Source organism: Pongo abelii, chromosome 21 (assembly GCF_028885655.2).
Source record: "Pongo abelii isolate AG06213 chromosome 21, NHGRI_mPonAbe1-v2.0_pri, whole genome shotgun sequence".
NCBI classification, from domain to species: Eukaryota; Metazoa; Chordata; class Mammalia; order Primates; family Hominidae; genus Pongo; species Pongo abelii.
Window position 1 is genome coordinate 66,402,795 of NC_072006.2, and position 19,696 is coordinate 66,422,490.

A 19,696-nucleotide genomic window follows, 5' to 3' on the forward strand; every position below is an offset into this window, starting at 1 on the left:
GGAGCACCACAAAGTCAGCAAACGCTGCAAACCACGTGTCCTGTTACAAGTTCGAGAAACCTAAACTCACGTCGAAATTAGCAACAGAAAAACATCAAGGTCAAATCCCAGACAGGCTACCATGAGAGAAAAAGAGGATAAAAAGTAGAAGAGCATCCCCACAGACCACAGAAGACCTCAGAAACACATACTCAAAACAGCAGGTAAACAGCAAATCACGCCTTAAGAGAAATGGAAGCCAAAAAGGACAAAAAAGATAAATTTTTTTAAAAAGAGAAAAATTAGGCCAGGCACAGTGACTCACACCTGTAATCCCAGCACTTTGGGAGGCTGAGACGGGCAAATCACTTGAGGTCTGGAGTTTGAAACCAGCCTGGCCAACAAGGTGAAACCCTGTCTCTACTAAAAATACAAAAAAATTAGCTGGGTGTGGTGGTGCGCACCTGTAATCGCAGCTGGCTGAGGCAGAAGAATCACTTGAACCCAGGAGGCAGAGGTTGCCATGAGCTGAGATCACACCGAGATAGAGCCACTGCACTCCAGCCTGGGCGACAGAGGGAGACTCTGTCTCAAAAAATAAAAATTTTTAAAAAAAAAAAAGAGAGAGAAATTAGGCTGGACACAGTGGCTCAGCAGCATTTAGGGAGGCCAGTGTGGGAGGACTGCTTGAACCCTGGAGGTCGAGGCTGCAGTGAGCTGTGATCACACCACTGCACTCCAGCATGGGTGAAAGAGACCCTGTCTCTAAAAAAAAAAAAAAAAAAAAGAGAGAGATTTTAAAAACTAAGAGACTGTAAAAAGTGCTCCAGCAGGCAAAGAAGATACAACATGTGGAAAATGGGAATCTCTGAAGAAAGAAACAAGAGAACAGAACAAACACAAAGGATCATTATTGCAGATGTTCCTAAGGAGACTTGAGACCACACTGAAAGAACACAGCCAGTACTGAGAACACCACCCCAGCAGAACCAACCCCAGCACGCACTCCAGTGGGATGAGCCAGCTTCCAAGAAAAAGAACACCCAGGGAAGAAAAACACGTGGCCTACAAAGGAAGTAAAATGAGACTCTCATTAGATTTGGACAGCAACACTTTAGGGAGGAAATAATCCAGAGTAACGTCTTTAAGACACTTCAGGAAATACAATGTGAGCCAAACAACAGACCTTCAGGTACAAAGTGCACAAACTCATCAGCAGGTGGGAACTTGGGAGTGGCTGTTCCCATGAAGCGTTCCAAAAGAATCTAGCAGAGAATAAGACTTGGAAAAACCAAAATGACTACAGAGACACAACACAGAGACGAGTCACGGCATTAAACATGTCATTATTTATGGCACTAAAACTGAAAGAGGGCGAAAGGGAGAGCTCATGGTGTGTAACAGCTAAATGTTTTGACAACATAAATACAGCACAAAATACAAAACGGGGCCAAGGGAGAAAGCACATGAACAACTTCCAGCTGTTTCCACCACCCTCGGCAGGAGTGCCCATATTCCTATTCTCAGGCTATGTCCAAAGGTAGGAGATATTTTAATTCTATTATCTCCTATGTCCATGATAACCGGGATTCTTTTTTTTTCTCTCTCCTCCTGCCCTCCCCTCGAACTCCCCAGCCTCCTAAGCCCCTGGGGCAGCCAAGAGCCAGAATTCTTACTGTGAAGATAAAGACGTCATTTTGAACATGGTTAACTCCTACACCTCTGAATTTGAACTACCTGAATTGGAAATACCCATATAAGCCCATGAGACCCTGTTTACACACATTTCCCAGTGCTGTCCACTGAAAAGGCCAACCCACTCCAGCGGCAATGACATCCCTAGTCCCAGCGAGTGGTCTTCAAACACCATTTCCCACTAGAAGAAACCAGTTCTTGGAGAAATGACTTTTTCGGTCTGAAACAGGAAAGGTGTAAGGTGAGCCTGACACATGTTAACGTCCAGATGGCAAGGACATCAGCCCCACGTCCCAGCGTGACTCAGGAACCAACCTGGAGATGCTTCCACTGGCCAAAGATGGCACAGTCTGAACTGCAACCAAAATGAGAACTGTAATAGATGGATTATGTGCAAGCCCTTGAGATTACAACGATAAAAAATAAAAACAACACACTAAAACATAAAACTACTGGTCACCCTCTGAGGGTGACAACCAGTTGATTCATTATCTTCACCTGGATATATGGAAGAAAACACGCGAGTATTTACCCTGCGTCTCCTCTATGAGCTGGACTCACCAAGCGGCCAAACAGTAGAGGAGGAAGGGTCTCCAAAAGAATACCCCAACGAGGAAGTGAGAAGGAACTCACAGACTAAGAGCATCGCCATCTCCAACCTCAAGGGATTAGTGGCCCTAGGCATGAAGCATGACCAGCCACCATCCCTGGAGCGCACAGCCCAGACCTGTGTCCTCGCGATGAGGGGGCACAAGAGCAGCCAGGGTCCTGACGCAGGGACGCGGCCAGAGTTGGAGGAGTCTCTGTGTCCAGCCACCAACGCGCAGGAAGTTCAGAGGACAGAGGAACAGGCAGAACTGCACCACAAGGGCACCACCAGCAATCCTGACGCAGGACACACCCCAGGCCAAACGACCCGGTCCTTCAACCGACAAGTTGTAAGGAAAAGAAAAGTGATGGAGGGGTGGGAGGGACCTACAGATTTTTAAAAATTTTAAATTCTGGTTTCCTTTTAAGTCAAGTTTAATGGGAAAGGATGGCAAGGCTAACCAGTGTCTTGGCTGCACAACTGGGGACTGTCATGTCCTGGCATTTCTTCCTGGCTTTGCCATAAAGTCAGGGCAGCAGTTAATTTTGGAGTGAGGTAAAAGCAGCTGTGATGTGGTGGGGCACATAAAAGGGTGGGGGATCTCCCAGGTGACTGGCATGTTCTAGTTTGTTTTTTGTTTTTTTTGAGATGGAGTCTCGCTCTGTCACCCAGGCTAGAGCGCAGTGGCACAATCTCAGCTCACTGCAACCTCCGCCTCCCGGGTTCAAGTGATTCTCCTGCCTCAGCCTCCTGAGTAGCTGGAAATACAGATGCCTACCACCATGCCCGGCTAAATTTTGTGTTTTTAGTAGAGACAGGGTTTCACCACCTTGGCCAGGCTGGTCTCGAACTCCTGACCTCGTGATCCACCCGCCTCGGCCTCCCAAAGTGCTGGGATTACAACATTATAGTTCTCGAACTGATGATGGGCTACAAGATCTACGCCTTTGAGAATTCAGTTAACCATAAAAGAAATCCAAGAAAAAAAAAAAAGGCTAATCAATATCTTTCACCTCCCCCACAAAAAAATAACAGTCCTTAACTCTAAGTGCTCTTCTCGATATATGTTGTTGTCGTTCAGAATTTCAGTTCTTTCTTGGTTTACAACTACATTTTCAGCGTGGGCTGCGGGCCTCACAGCCAGGGGGCACTCAGGCCTACGCCCAGGTGAGTGCAGGTTCCTGCTGGGGCCCGTCCTGGGCCAAGACTCCCAGCCACACAGTGGCCAGAGCCCGTGTTAGCCTTGGGAATCTGTACTTACTTATTATTTCTGGCCCAGAGAAGAATCCCCCTATTTTATCTATATCTCACGCATGCATTTATAAAGACAAGATCTTTATTTTCTTCCTACATTGTACCCGACATTTTAACCTGTACTGTCCCAGGAGGAATTTCTCTGAACCTCTGGGACGCCATATTGCCAAAACTCTAGCGTCCGTTAAACCTGGAGTCCCTCCTCTCCACGCCAGGCAGCCATTTCTCAGAAGTCACTACTAGCATGTGGGCAGGCGAGCCCCAGCCCTGAGGTCTGGGACATCCCACCCACACGTTTCCAACAGCCCTGGTGGGGAGGGGGGGCTCTGTCCTCATCAGGTCACTACCCTGACCCTGTCCCAGAGTGCAACTGCATACCAAGAAGCGGTGCAAGACCGTCCAGTGCGCATCAGACAGCAGCTGCCACGGGGCTGAAAGCGAAACAGAGAAGTCAGGGGTCGGGCAGAGTAGAAGGGAGTCCAGAAGCATGGGAGTCCAGCCTGCCCGAGCAGCAAGACCTTTCCTTGTACGTAAGGATCACACCCTAGAGTAAGACCTACCTTAGCAAAGCCTAAAGCCAAACCCAGACAGGAAAGACAGAGTTTGCAACTTGAGTCCCACTAAGTTAAAGGGGCTTGAGAAACACCTTGAGCTTTCCCCAGATCCTTACTGACAAAATGAAAAAACCACACAAACTCAAGATGGTCAGCCAGTAACTCAACCGCGTGCAAGAATCAACTCTTCAAGGGAGAGCACAGAGTTCACAGAGTCCAGTCTCTTGGCAGGTAACCATGAGACATGCAAGGGACAAGAAAGTGTGCAAGGCCGAGGAAAACAGCAGACGAGAGAAACTGAATGTGAGATGGCCCAGGTGCTGAACTTGACAAAAACCTTATAAAACAGCTTTAATAATAAGCTCAAAGAATTAGGGGAAATATAAACTGTAAAAAAGAACTAGATGGAAATCTTAGAATTGCAAAATACGTTAACAAAATGGAAACTTCAACTGGAGACGGCAGAAATCCATCTGCCAAGGACCTCGTAGACACATCAGTAGACATCTTCCAGTCTGGAAAACAGAGAGAAGACAGACTGAAGTCCAGGAACACAGGCTCAAAGACCTGCAGGGCAGCATCAACAGGTCTAACATACATGTAACTGGAGCCCCAGCAGAAGAAAGTAAGATTGAAATGGAAAAAAAAAATTTGAAGAAATATTAGCCAAAATGTTCCAAATTTGATGAAAGACACTGACCTACAGATCTGTGAAGCTCAGAGAACCCGGAAACAGGCTGAATATCCAGGGAACCACAGCAAAACACAACACAGACAAACCTCTAAAAAATAAAGAACATCTCAAAACAAAGATTGAAAGTCACGCCAGAGACATGAAGCATACTACGTACAGGGAACAAGCTTAAAAATCGTAGCAGGACCAGCCCATGCCACATGGTGAGACCCTGTCTCTACAAAAAAAAAAAAAAAAAAAAAAAAAAATTAGCCAGGCATGGTGACATGCACCTGTAGTCCCAGCTACTTGGGAAGCTGAGGCAGGAGGATCACCTGAGCTCAGGGATGTCGAGGCTACAGTGAGCCACGATCGTACCACTGCACTCCAGCCTAGGTGACACAGCGAGACCCTGCGTCTAAAAAAATTAAAAATTAAAAATTACAGCAGGACGTCAGAAGACAGTGGAACAAGGTCTTCAAAGTTTTGCAAGAAAAAAAACAATCAGCCCAGAATTTTCTAACTAGCAAAAATATCCTCTGAAAATGAGGATGAAGGCCAGGTGCGGTGGCTCATGCCTGTAATCCCAGAACTTTGGGAGGCCGAGGTGGGCGGATCATGAAATCAAGAGATTGAGACCATCCTCCTGGTCAACAGGGTGAAACCCTGTCTCTACTAAAAATACAGAAATTAGCTGGGCGTGGTGGCACACGTCTATAGTCCCAGCTACTCGGGAAGCTGAGGCAGGAGAATTGCTTGAACCTGGCAGGCAGAGGTTGCAGTGAGCCGACATCACGCCACTGCGCTCCCGCCTGGCGACAGAGCACGACCGTCTCAAAAAAAAAAAAAAAAAAAGAGAGAGAATGAGGGTGAAATACAATTTTTCAAGTAAACAAAACCAGAGAATCCATCACCAGTAGACCTGCACCACAAGAAATCCCAACAGCTCTCCTTCAAGCCAAAAGGAAATGGTGGCAGACGGAAACGGACCCACGGAAAGGAATGAAGAGTACCGGAGATGGCAAATAAGGAGGGAAACATCTTTCTTCCTGTAATTTACTTTAAAAAACAACTGACAGTTGAAAGCAAAAATAACATGTCAAGGCTGGGTTTATAATTATTAGAGTAAAAGATACAACCACAAACACAGACGAGAAACTAATGGAATTTGGACAAACAGCAGTGCGCAGCAGTTCTTCCCCTTCATCCCACGAACTGCCCATTCTCCCACAGCGGCTTATCCCATAGACACTGTGCAGGAAGAACAATCAGCAAGATCCCTATTTGGATCATTCTTCTGACAGTTATAACTTCCCCACATCCTTTTCATATCCAGCCTAAACCTCATCACGGTAATCAAACTTCCTCATGAAAAAGACTTTCAGCTCATGTGATAGCCACAAATAAGTTGATTAGGATTTAAAATGTCAAATGTAAAACAAATATTCCAGAAAAGGTGAGACAACATGTAAATGGTGAGAAAGCAAATTCCCCTATGTGTGTCCGTCCCCTAGAAGAGGGTGGCTCTAAGATGTTACCCACAGTTCCCCCAGGACCTCGATCCCACAACGCTGCCGTACCTCTGCTCCCGAGCCCGGCCCCGGACAGTCCACTTTCCTCTTTTTCCTGGGCCCGATCGCTGCTAGTGCTGTGAGGTTGGCGTCCCGCTGTCTCATTTGTGCCAGTTCCTGTTGCTGCATCTTTTATTTTGAAAAGGAAACAAGGAGCATCATTTCTTGCATGTTTTTTACTTACCACAAAAGTAATACATAGATACGAAAGGGTTTTCTGTAGTTCTCTAAATCATAACTTCTTTAATGTTTTGACTTTCTCAATAGTAAGCATATTCTATAATCCAAAAAATTAGATTTTTTTTAATGCAACAGATGTTTGCCTTAAAACTCTCAGAAAACATATGCAAGTCAAAAGCACAGAGACTAATGCTCCCCCAAAGGGAAGTCACCATTGAATTTAAAGTAGGATACCAACTGTTTGCACAGGAAAATACCTCTGACGTTGTATTTATTTAAACTTGGCAAACATTTTAAATAGACACACAAATGCCTGTCGTACAGAAGTGCCACGGTTTCCTCAGCCCCCTCCCGTGGGGCATTACAGTGCACAGCAAAGCGTCCATGACTAACAGGGCTCACCTCCTTCGCCTTCTGTTTCAGCCTTAACTGTTCTGGATCTTCTTGTCTTGACCGAGACTATTTTTAAAAGAGGTAGAAAAGAAAAGTAAGTTATGAACTAAATATTTATCATTTAACAAATGTGTTATCTTATTTACTATACAATAACATCTAGGTAATGTGAAAGAATGCATAGCAAATTTGTGAAATGCTTATAGCCAAAGATGAAAATTTACATCACACACCATGAAAAAAGCCAGTAATCTTGAGAAAAGTCAGTAACATTTGGATGTAAGATACAGTCTTTGAAACACATCTACCAGTCGCAGGCTCTGACTTGATCTGATGTGACCGGATGACGGCGGGCAGAATGGGCCTCGTAGGCTCCTTGCTGTCCTGCCCCACACACCAGGGACGGGACAGCCTGTGGCTGTGATCAAAGCAAGTGCTCCTCCCACTCCACAGTACCCACCCCCGTCCCTGGGGAACTGTGGTCTCCTGTCTGATTGTATTAATGAGCGGCGCCTCGCCTGGCTGTGAATGTTCTAGAACAAGGACAATGTGAGTGTGAAGAGTCCAGTCCAGCGCACACAGGGGGCTCTAGGAACATGTGCTTCACACCTGGGTGTGACTGTGTGGAGTGTGAGGTGCTGGGAATCTTAAGAAGCCCCACTTTTCAAGCATCTACACTCGTGCCGAATGAATGAGGCTTCTCTTTGCAGCTCCACTGACAGCACTCATCACCTTTGCTTCAAGGCCAGCCCAAAACATGCTCTGACCACCCAAAACCCTAGCGTCTCAGTGAGCTCATCAGGTTGCAGCCGAGACGGAGGTGCCCAGATGGCAGCAGCAGACACCCAGCACTCGCCTTTGCTGCCCTCATCAGGATCTCCCGCTCCTGCTCATCCTTCCTCTGCTTTTCGATTTGATCGAGCTGTTCAAAAAACTTGAGCTGTGCCCGGACGTCACTCGCCTGCTCGTATCTGTCGTCATCCTATGAAGAAAGTTAAAATACTGCTTGTCATAAATCTGAGAGCCCAGCAAGCAAAGGGGTTGTCTAGCACCACTGGACCATCCGTGCACAACGCCCTCCCTCCGTCCAGTCTGAATGCGGCGAGGACCCAATCCCTCCCACCTTGCAAATGCTGCGCCCAAGAGCTCTATCAATGCTCATGTCCACAGAACGAAGTCTCGTGTTGGCTGTCTCAGGGGCACACTTGTGGGAGAGTGTCCCTTTTATACACTTTGATACTGTCAGATTTTTTAAAGTAACATTTACCTTTTTGCTGCAACACAGAACTACTTTTACAGCAAGGGCTAAGTGTGTTTATTTTCAGTGCTGCCCTGAAGGCACTGCCTCCTGGCTGTGGGAGCAGGCACCACCTCACCCAGTGTGCCCTTGGAAGAGTGTTCATGTGACTGCTGGTGAGGAAGGCATGTTTTACTTGGAAGAGCTGCTTCATGAGAATAGGGCTGCGGCACCTCAGGGTCTGCCAGTTCAGCCCATGGCCCAGAGAGAGAGGCAGGTGCCACAACGTGAATAGGATCACCTTCCAAAAGGCAAAACCCGCCAGGCATAGAGGCTCATGCCTGTAATCCCAGCACTTAAGGAGGCCAAGTCAGGAGGATCACTTGAGGCAAGGAGTTTAGGACCAGCCTAGGCTACATCGCGAGTCCCTGTCTCTTTTATTAAAAATACAAAAATTAGTTGGGCATGGTGGTGTGCGCCTGTAATCCCAGCTACTTGGGAGGCTAAGGCACAAGAATCGCTTGAACCCACGAGGCGGAGGCTGCAGTGAGCCAAGACTGCGTCACTGCACTCCAGCCTGGGCAACAGAGTGAGACCCTATCTCAAAAAGAAATCTTCCCAAAATCTAGTTCTGTAAGAAATCCCAAACACGTTCAAAAGGAACATGGAGGCACTTGGGACCCACCGCCCTCTACCTGGGTGTGGGGAGGAGGCTCCCAGCCAGCAGAGAGTGGGGGCCAACAATATAAAGACGCTCTCCTCGGCAAACAGCCTGTTACCTTGTAAGAAAAGTTCTTCTGCTGAGCCGTTTCTGATATTTTCTCTACAAGATTCTGTAGCCTTTGTTGCGTGGCATGTGATACATAACTTACTACATCTGGATGTAATTCCGTTATACCATGTTTTTTACCTAAAAGTCAGGCATAAAAACAGTATTTTAAAATCATTAAGCACAGTTCTTTCTTTACGGCTAATCTCTGATCCGGCAGTTACTGCTTTTATACAACCCAAGGGGAGCCCAGAAAGGCTGGTGGGGTGGAAGGCAGTGGTACCCACATTTTACCCAAGAACCACCACCAGCAACCATGTGGAAATCACAAACTCAGACAAAACACATGACCAGGTATCAGGTGTGCTCACCTGAAGCTCCCATGCCCCAGCAGCACAGCTGTTTAATAAGGATTCAGTTATTAAACACCAACGTACCTATTTCTAATATTCTTCTCTGCAAAGGCGCTTGGAGGAGGAAGGTTTCATCTTTACAGGACCGCGTTAGCGTGCCCACCAATTCAGAGTTGGTGGCTAATATTCTTGCACTTTCTTCTGACAAGTTTACTCCAGCCATCGATGCAACATCATTAATGTCATCATCATCCCTTGAGGAAAGAAGGAAAGATCATTTTAACTGTACAAGGAATTCATCAGGAGGTGGGCTGGGGTGGTAAGGGCAGGAAATTCCACGTGGAAGGCAGGGCCGTGCGGAGGCCAGGCCTCTGTCCTCCCAGCGCCTGCACCTGCTGCATCTGCCACAGCAAAGAGGGTGCCTCGCTGCTTTCCTGGAAAGCTCGATTGTTCTGCGAAAGGAGAGCTGTCAGTTGGCGCCGGGTTAACATCTACACACAGATGCGCAGGGGACTCAAGTCCAGAGAAAGCAAAGCCGGGAGCAGCGCGGGGACTTGCGGGGGTCTGATCTATGCAAAGCTTTTCAAAGCCAGAAGCAGCATTAAATTCTTTTTAAAGGCTCAGAAAAGTTGGAAGAAGAGTACGCACAATTTTTTCCTGAATCACCTGAAAGTTGCTAACCTGACTTTCCTCCACCCGGAACATTCTGCACGCGTTTCCTACAGACAAGGGCATCCCCTCCAGAAGCAGGATGCCATTGAGACCGGGCCATGATGAATGCCCCTCCCCAGGCCCTCCCCCGTGGGCCCCGGTCCCAGCAGCGCCTCTCCCTGCAGGACAGTCGGCATCCCAATCTCAGCTGCCTGCAGCTGCCACGTCTTGTCCGGCTCCTCGAGCTGGAAGGTTCCTCAGCTTCTCCTGACTCCTGGGCTGCCCCTGACACCTGGAAGGCACAGGCCGCCTGTGTGCAGGACGTCCTCTTCCAGGCTGACTTCGGCCCCCTCGTGAGGAGACATGGACTAAGAGTCCTGCTGGGAATTCCACACGCACGCAGCCTCCACTTGCCGCCTCCAGCAGTGGGCTTTGAACGCGAGGCCAAGGGCCTGCCTGGTGTCTCCTGGGGTCGTTGTGTCTCGGGGAGGAGCTCTACAGCAGTTCTCATGCCCAGGCCTCCTATGGGCTCCAGGTGCTCACTCAGGGTCTGGCCACGGCTTGGCGTCCCTGGCGGTCACGGGCTGTGGCTGGGCTGCACAGCTTAGGGCTCCAGCTGAGGGACCCAGCCGTGGGAGGGAGGCTGCTCTGCTGACATCCACGTCCATGTCATACCCATGTCCACTGCTCTCTGACACAGGACGGTGTCCGCTCATCTTGTATTTCCGTATCCCAGCCCTGCAATCAGCCTTTTCTCTCAGGAGCCCTTGTCATTTTAGTGGAAAACGGTTTTTAGAAGATGACATCTGAACACTAGGTGTGCTCAGTGTTACTGGGGCATCACTGTTCCCAGGACCCTGCAGTGGACAAAGCTAGAAACTTACGGCAAGACCCATGGTTATCCACGCCTGCCGACACGCTGAAACCCAGGGGTTCGCGTCAGCATTCCAATCCTGAGCCAGCCCACAGGGGTCACTCTCCTTTCTCCCTTCTGCCAGGCCGCGAACTCCTTGACAGCAAAACACCAAGGCTTCCCGCAGCCCTGATGAATTCTTTCACTCGTGTATGTCCCTAAGTGCCCTCCCTTCTCACTGAGGTGTCAGCCTCACGCTGGGCCCAGGCATGCTGGCCACCTCTCCCTGCTTGGGCTGGGCCACAGCCACTCCCCAGGCCTGCTATGCCCTGCCTGATGCCTTTAGGGATGAAGCGTCTGGGAAAGGGAAAATTCACAGTAAGACTTCCTGAAATACACACAACTCCACCGCCCCTTGATCACAACAGAGATCACTCCAAGCCTCTCCCACTGCTCAGGTCCCATAAGCACCTCCCTGACTGAGGTGATGCTCAGACCAGCTGCTTTCCAGGAGGCCCAGGCAAAGCACAGCATTTCTTTTTCTAGAAACAGGGTCTCATTCTGTCACCGAGGCTGGCGTACAGTGGTAAAACCATAGCTCAGTGTAACACTGAACTCCTGGGCAGAAGTGATCCTCCTGCCTCAGCCTCCCAAGTAGCTAGGGCCACAGGCGCACACCACCAAGCCTGGCTAATTTTTTTTGTTGTTGTTGAATAAGGTTTCACTATGTTGTGCGGGCTGGTCTCAAACTCCCGGGCTCAAGCGATCCTCCCACTTCAGCCTCCTGTAGTGCTGGGACTATAAGCGTGAGCCACTACACCTGGCCCAGTACAGCATTTCTGAGGGTTCTGAAGTTGAATACATGGAAAGTGAAGCATTCCATACTATGAATGCAATGAACTCAAAATACTATGTTATATTAAAAAATGAATTTCCTATTAGTTCATATAAAAATAATCAGTTGATTTGCTTTCTGGCTATGTGTATGAAGCAAAACCTCTTTGAGCCAACTGTATGGGAAAACACACTTGTGTGAACACGAGGTCAAAGTGAGCGTGAAGCAGGAGCCTTGGAACCCCCGGCCACCAGGGCCACGTGGGAAAGACCCATGGGCGGGAATGGAGCAGCACGGACTCTGGACTCTTCTCCGCTCTGGCCACACTTCTCCAATGTACACAGGCCCATTCCTTACCGAAACGAACCTCCCCCAGGCTCCTTGAGTTTATTTTTCTGTGCAGCAGCTGCTTGTGCCGAGACAGCGGAAAGGGCTTTGGTTCCAGGTAACACGGCGGGTTTCACCACAGGGACTACAAAACAAACACACAGTGGAAACCACACAAGGCTTTTATTAGATCAACTATGTGCTTTGGTGCTTTACAGGCTCAAGGGCACAGCTACCACTCTCCTAATTAGCTACAAGAAAGTTTCCAAAAACTTCAGATTAATAACTCTAAATTACAGTACAAAGTGTAAGCTGTACCTCTCAAGCATTTATTTTTCTGTATTTCATCAAGGTTTTTAAAGTGCAGGAATGATTACAGATAAAGAAGCTAACCATGGTAAATACGTAAATAACATTTAAAACCATACTGACAGTGGTGATGGTTACACAACACAATGTGTAAATGAAATCAATGCCACTGAACTAGATACTTAAAATGGCCGATTTTATGTAAATATACATTTTACCACAATTAAATAAAAGCCCAGTGGCAGCTGGCTCTGAGAGCAGCCCTTGGTCTTGAGCGGCCAGGGGCCCGCGAGGCCCTCACCTGGCTGCAGTGGGTTCAGCTGGATCTGCTGAGGCGTGGTGAGCATGATCCGGTTGTGAGGCTGCCGCAGGGCGACCATGGGTGTCTGCGTCAACGTCACCTGCGGGGGCCGGATCAGGGCTCCTGGCTTCGGAGGCTGCTGGATCACCTGAGGCAGAGCCAGCAGAGAATGATGAGCATGCTCCCCGAGGGCTGGGGGCCACTCAGTCCCTAGCAGGAGGTTCCTCCCTTCCCTTCCTTTGCACCCCACACCCCCAGTAAGAAGCCCTAGGAAGACCCCGTGTGCAGCTCAGCCCCAGCAGGCTGCAGGACCATGCTCTGGGCATGGACTCGGCCAGACCAGGGCAGGACGTGGGCAAGGGGTGCCTGTGTGGGCACAGAAGGGGCAAGCAGGAGCAGATCTGCTGCCTGGAAGCTGCCCCTGGGCACTGGTCAGGGCCTGGAGGGGGCGGGTGGCAAAGTGATGCCTGCTGACCTCAGCAACAAAGGATGGGGCAGACCACTGCCCCCCAAATATTAGCAGAGGTGACATTGTTGCCTGGTGGCTACAGGTCAAGTGGTTCCACCTCGTCCGAATTTTCTTTTTTCTTTTTTTTTTTTTTGAGACAAGTCTTGCTCTGTCTCCCAGGCTGGAGTGCAGTGGCATGATCTCGGTTCACTGCAACCTCCGCCTTCCAGACTCAAGTGATCCTACATCTCAGCTTCCTGAGCAGCTGCGACCATAGGCGCCCACCACGTCTGGCTAATTTTTGTATTTTTTTTTGTAGAGATGGGGTTTCACCATGTTGGCCCGGTTGGTCTTGAACTCCTAGGCTCAAGCGAACCTCCCACTTTGACCTCCCAAAGTGCTGAATTACAGTCATGAGCTACCAAACCCAGCTCCCTTTCTGAATTTTCTATAAGAAGGCTGAGGGCTTTTCTACTGGAGGGGGGTTAGAGTTCCTAAGTCCTGCCTGAACTTGGCCCTCAAGGGCCTCCACCCACTGCCCCCAGCATGGCCAGCTCTGTCCGCCCAGCCCCTGCTGGGCCCCTCATGGCAGGGTCTGCCCAGCTCTGCTGTCATCCTGCCTCTCACTCTCACCTCCGGCACAAGGCAGAGATCCAAAACCTGGCAGCACTGACCATGGCCTGTGCTCTGGCCCTGTACCCAGGACGCTGGGGCCCACAGACACTGGTGTCCTTGTCAAAAGCCAATGCTCAAGTCCATAAGGCCTGGCCTCAAACCTCTGGGCCCAGATGTTTCAGAATTTAGTTGCTACCATTTTGCAAAGGTGCCCTGGCAGGTAAACTCTATGCTGCAGAATATGTGTGGGGACCTGGGGAAGAGGCCTGTAATGCAAACATGTCTTCAACAAAACAGGAACACCCACACCGGACAGGAAGAGCCTCAGGCAGCTCAGGCCACCTGCCGTCAAATGCTCAGGCCAGGCCCTGGGGTGCAGGGAACCTGCCATCAAATGCCAGGGCCAGGCCCTGCGGTGCAGGGAGCCTGTCATCAAATCAGGGAGAAGCCTGGGTTCTGCCTCCACAGGCTTCAGGGTGCAGGCAATGGATTGGATGCCCTGGATCCCGCTGGCTGTGCTCTGCAGACTCCACACCTGGTCAGGAGGAGCCCAGGGAAGCAGAATGCAGAGGTGATCCTGCTGCCGAACACAACATCTAATTCTAAAAACACCCATGCTGCTCGTGTGTGACTAAGCACCAGAGGTCAAAATTTGAAAAGAAAATGATCGCCCACAGGCTGTACCTGCTTAAACAGAACCCACCTTTTGGGTAAACTAGCTCCACTGACTAGTGAATAGGGAAGTTCTGTCCTTACACTACACTAAAGCAAGAGGCACGGCACATCTCTTCCCCTCTGGAGTCAAAAGGCAGGCAAGGAAGCCCTCTCTCTCCACAGGAGCTCAGCCCTTCCCGGTGGCCATGCTTCCCTGCCTTTCTAAGGGGCACCCTCCCTCCCTCCATGCCACTTCACCCTGTTCTCCTCTTTCTCCTCCCTACCATCAAGACAGAACAAATACAACCAGCCCCTAATGGATACTCCTCACCCAGCTGGTTCCGATGTGTGCACCATCACCCTGTTCTCTCGCTGCCATCAAGACAAAACAAATACAACCAGCCCCTAATGGATACTCCTCACCCAGCTGGTTCTGATGTGTGCACCATCACCCTGTTCTCTCGCTGCCATCAAGACAGAACAAATACAACCAGCCCCTAATGGATACTCCTCACCCAGCTGGTTCCGATGTGTGCACCATCACCCTGTTCTCCTCGCTACTATCAAGACAGAACAAATACAACCAGCCCCTAATGGATACTCCTCACCCAGCTGGTTCCGATGTGTGCACCATCACCCTGTTCTCCTCGCTACTATCAAGACAGAACAAATACAACCAGCCCCTAATGGATACTCCTCACCCAGCTGGTTCCGATGTGTGCACCATCATCCTGTTCTCCTCGCTACTATCAAGACAGAACAAATACAACCAGCCCCTAATGGATACTCCTCACCCAGCTGGTTCTGATGTGTGCACAATCACCCTGTTCTCCTCGCTGCCATCAAGACAGAACAAATACAACCAGCCCCTAATGGATACTCCTCACCCAGCTGGTTCCCATGTGTGCACCATCAGAACACATACCAGCTCATGATGAGGGAGCCCGCACCGTTTTGTTGTTTAAGCTGTCTTTAGAAGAAGAAAACCCCTCTGAAATTTTTTTAAAACTGCCCTTCTACGTTTGGTGAATCCCTCTGCCCATGAAAGGGAATGTGCTCAAAATGTAATTCTTCTGGCAAAGACATCCTTTCTCTAGCTGCAGAGCAAACATCATGACTACAAAACCAAGAAAGCCAGATCCAAACTGCACATAAATGAACCGCTATGAGCAGCCACAGCTTCGCCTCCCGGGACTCACCTAAATCCACCCTGTGCTGTGAGCTGACACCCTGCCTCCAGTCTCCTGCCCACCTGTCCCACGTGGGTGCCCGTGTCTTACACGCTTGAACCGCTGCTCCTAATCCAAGAGAACATCTATCTACAAGATCCTCTAAAAACACGCTGCATTCATTTACACCAGTAACATCCCTAGACAAGGCAGGGTGGGGACGTGCCAGTGGTTCAAAGTCAACTCAACTATTTCATTTTACTGAGACAAAATACAAAATCCCAGGGCCTCTACCTCTGGTTTCTATTTTAACTATTTAAGGTAATACCCAAGCTTCCTCTAGCAGGAGCCTTCCTGCATGCTTGGAAAAAGTTTCTGAGCCGTGGCCAATTTATCTAAGAAGCTGGCGGGAGCAGAGGCACGGTGGGCTGTGCAGACCAGTCAGGCACCCCTTCCATACCAGCGGTGTGGGTTGCCCCTGCTTGCCGACGCCGACCTGCGTGGGCTGCGTGAGGCTGAGCACAGGGGGCTGGAGGGCACTGGTCACGGTGGCCGCCGTCTTCCCGGCCGTGCGCTGGACCGAGCTACTCAGCACCACGGCCGTGAGCGCAGTGGTGGCCTGCGAGGCGGGCGGTGGCGGCTGCTGCTGGCTCTGCTGGATGAAGGCCGCGGAGTCGGGGGTCAGCTGTCTCAAGGCGGGTAAGCTCCTCTGGGTGGAAAGACAGACACGAGGGGTCAGGCGGCTGCTCATGCGTCGGTTTTCCTTGCTTAAAAATTCAGAAATATCAACTTTTACAGAAAGTTTTTGAGCTAAATAAGACGGATCTTGGCCCTCACAGCAGCATGTCTGGATGTCAGGGGCCAGGACCCCATCCTGCCCTCCCACTAAGCGGGATTATTCCTGATAGCAAATGTCCAAAATGTGTTTAAGAAAACAAACAAAAAGAGACATATTTTTAAAATACTTTTTAAAATATGTCAACATCACTGGAAGAGAAGATTCTGAATGTTCCCAACACATGGAAATAAGTACTCAAGGTGACAGACCCCAGATATCCTGATTCTATGACTGTAACAAAGCATCACATGCACCTCATAAATAGTACAAATATACGTATTGATTTTTAAAATGTGCTGATACCAATGATTACCCAACAGAGACAGCCTGACGCTGTTGAAACCCTTGGCCTATCCAGTTTTGCAAACGCTACCCCATTCCCCGTCCCCCTCACTTTCAGGAAGCACACGCCCTTCTCACCTGGCGCACAGCAGAACCACAAGGCCAGTGTCAGGGGAGCTCCTGCTTTACAGAAAAAACCTAACATTCTGTCCCCAGGCACTGAGTCCCCGGCCCCACCCCCGCAGGCAGCACAGGCGCTGTGCACTCTCCGTGCCTGGAGCATCCTCGCCCCTGTGCACTTGGAGCATCTGTGCCCCACCCCTCCTTGGCTCTACTGCTCACAGGCACCGGGGCCTTTGAAATTACCTTCAGGAAAGGCACAAGGTAAGGTTGAGGTGAAGAATTAAGTTCTCGGTATAACCTGCTTGTGAAATCTTCTGCTTCTATTTTTCCATCCTTAAAAATAAAATCCATGTTGAAATTCTGGTGAATGAGATTCCACACACACTTCTGAATCCCGCATCACTCTGGTCTCGTATTTTACGGCTGATTCCGCCCCGAGTTTCACTGGACAGAGGAGATGGGAAAGTCTGCGTGCTACACCTTCCACAGGTACACGTGTGACAGGTGCTCACCCTGGACACTGCAGTGCAGCCAGCTGCGGACCACGTCTCCTCCTGGGAGGGTCACCTGTCTACTTCTTGTCTTTTTCTAAGTCTCTTACTCAATGCCAGTCTTTACTCAGTGTTTACCAGGCACCTACTCGGTGTCAGGCATTTTGCTAGGAGGCAGATCAGCCTAAAAGTAACTCCATTATCAAAGCCAGCACTGCAAGTGCGGTGCTGCAGGAGGTCACAGCGTGCCAGGGACCACACAGACAGGATCCAGACAGTCAGGGCATCAGCACCTTCAGGAGCAGACGACAGCTGTGCTCACCCCTGCAAGCGGCCAGGGTGCCCAGAGTCCACAGTCAGAAAAAAGGGAGCCCAGAGCAAGAGGGCCAGATCCTGTTTCAGAAACAGAGGCCAGCGTGGCATAAAAGTCGGGAAGACAGGCGACAAGGGTGGGAAGGCAGTGCCTGGACTGAACCCTAAGAGACTCGGGAAGACATGGTCATGAAGGCACGGTAAGACCAGCCACTCCAGATCCCCAGGCCATCCCACTGATGCCAGCATACCCCTGAGCCATGAGACAGCCATGAGGCTGAGGAGGGTGGACAGCCAAGGGCTCGGCCATGAGTAGAGATCTGGAGCTTGGGACTGTGGGTTAAGGAGAGGGGAGGCTGCCAGGAATCCTCCCTCCCACCTTCTGGCCAGGGGACAGAGTGCTGTCCTCTGCGACAGAGGTTTCGGGAGGGGTGCGGGCAGGGGTTGGGGGGGGACGGCTCCGCCGCTGGAGCACGAATGTGCCTCAGCTGGTCTGCTCCATGGGGAGGGGGCTTCTGGTGGCTCAGGGTGTGGAATGCCTGTTCCAGCCGGGACTGCAGACACCTGGGAATTTTATAAGAGGTCACACAGGAGTGGGGAGAGGGCCAGAAGTGAGCTGCTGGGGACCCTGACCAGAGTGCAGCATGGCTGGGGCAGCCAGAGGAGAAGACAGCCACAGACAAGGGACGCAGGTACCGGAAAACGGCAAAGCCTGGGAGACCGCCAGGCGCCGGCCCCAGAACACCCAGCCCCAGGAAAGAGTCTCCTTAGCTAGGCCACACACGCCTTTGACAGGTGTGCACCCCTGCCCTCTGCCTGCAGCCTCCCAGAGCAGCTCTCCCTGCTGGCACAGGCCTCCCGGGCACAGGTCACAGCGGCAACAGGTGTCTGTCCTATGCAACAGGCTTTAGGGGAAAGGGAATGTAAAGTCAAGGTTTCTCACCAGTAAATTCTGCACGAGCTCTTTCACATTAGCTGCTGTCTCTGTAGACTGCTTGCCAGATGAAGCCAGTTTTATTAACGTAGATAGGAAATTTTTACATTTCTTCACGTTTTCCATAGTTTCCTGGATTAAAGTAAAAAGATAAAAGTGAAAAATCTTAAAAGGCAGATTTTTGTCACAGCCTTTGGTTACTAAAATATGCATATGTACAAAAGATACATATATCTCTTCTCTAAACTTCCTTCAAGAAAACGCACCACCTCTTGGCCTGTGGACGGGAGTGGAACCCTGGGCCGTGCTCTGAGGGGCAGCCCAGCCACATCAGTCACATGGCCACCGAAGTCAGCATCTCCCTCAGCCCCGCAAGGCCACGTCTAGGAATGCAGCTATGCAAATAATTAAAAAAGTGAAGAGACTCTGCGAAGATGCCTGCTACAATGTTGCTGACCATAAGGACAACCTATGCCAATCCAAATGGACACAGAAGGAACCAAACAGGATGTGGTCACTAAAGCAACGAAAAGTGCGCAGCAAAGAAACACCAAAAAGGCGTCAAGTGGGGCCCACTGATTAAAGATGTCTATCGATACAGGCCGACACTGCGAGTGTGTACAAACGGGTGGCGCTGCTGTTTTACAGACTGAACGTGACAGTCCACCAGTGACTTTTTCAAAGGCAGGTGTTTGGGCTTTTGCTGTTTGCAGACTTCTGCGGTCCGAGGCCCTCAGGGCCCACCTCACACAGCACAGCAGCAGAGCCCCATGCGCTCATGTGGGCCCCAGACTGTTCACCGCTTTGTGAAGCAGGCAGCGAGCAGTCTGGGACAGAAGCTGGCCTAAGGTCTCAAGGCTGCATTTTCTGACCTGCGCCACGGGCCTGACCATCTTTGAAGGCACGGAAAGGAGCGGCTCTTACCGTGGCAGCTGAGGAAGTGGTGGTTGCCCCTGGAACCGTGCGCTGAGGAGTCCCCGTCTGAACAGCCGTCGCCGTCCCAAGTGAGGCCGTCTGGGCAGCGCCACCCAGAACGAGCTGAGGCTACAAGAATCCAAAACACAAGGTAAGGGCATCTCACGCCACCAGCTGATGAGGGGGAGACCAGCCTCACGCCCAGCAAAAGAAAACAAGCCTCCCTGCGGTGGCCAGGATGCCCAGGAAGCCAAGGACCCCGGCCACCTGCAGCCCGCTGGATGCGGGAGTGCTGCTGGGATGCCTGCCCTGTGCCCTGATGACTGCAGTCCTGAGCGCGTGAAGAAGGCATGATTTGCACCTGCATCAAAAACGGACGTTCACAAAGCCAG

General features: G+C 50.4%; 1 protein-coding gene across 1 annotated transcript in view; it reads right to left on the bottom strand.

Moving 5' to 3' along the window:
* Positions 1 to 19,696, bottom strand: part of TAF4 (TATA-box binding protein associated factor 4) — an 89,765-nt gene that overhangs the window by 16,167 nt on the left and 53,902 nt on the right. The window contains exons 4-14 of the mRNA XM_024239136.3: positions 19,314 to 19,433; positions 18,399 to 18,521; positions 16,896 to 16,985; positions 15,870 to 16,118; positions 12,524 to 12,671; positions 11,944 to 12,058; positions 9,332 to 9,501; positions 8,905 to 9,035; positions 7,745 to 7,870; positions 6,898 to 6,954; positions 6,325 to 6,444 (exon numbers count right to left, since the gene is read on the bottom strand). Coding sequence (XP_024094904.2) covers positions 6,325 to 6,444; positions 6,898 to 6,954; positions 7,745 to 7,870; positions 8,905 to 9,035; positions 9,332 to 9,501; positions 11,944 to 12,058; positions 12,524 to 12,671; positions 15,870 to 16,118; positions 16,896 to 16,985; positions 18,399 to 18,521; positions 19,314 to 19,433 — 1,449 coding nt within the window. The remainder of the gene's footprint in view (positions 1 to 6,324; positions 6,445 to 6,897; positions 6,955 to 7,744; positions 7,871 to 8,904; positions 9,036 to 9,331; positions 9,502 to 11,943; positions 12,059 to 12,523; positions 12,672 to 15,869; positions 16,119 to 16,895; positions 16,986 to 18,398; positions 18,522 to 19,313; positions 19,434 to 19,696) is intronic.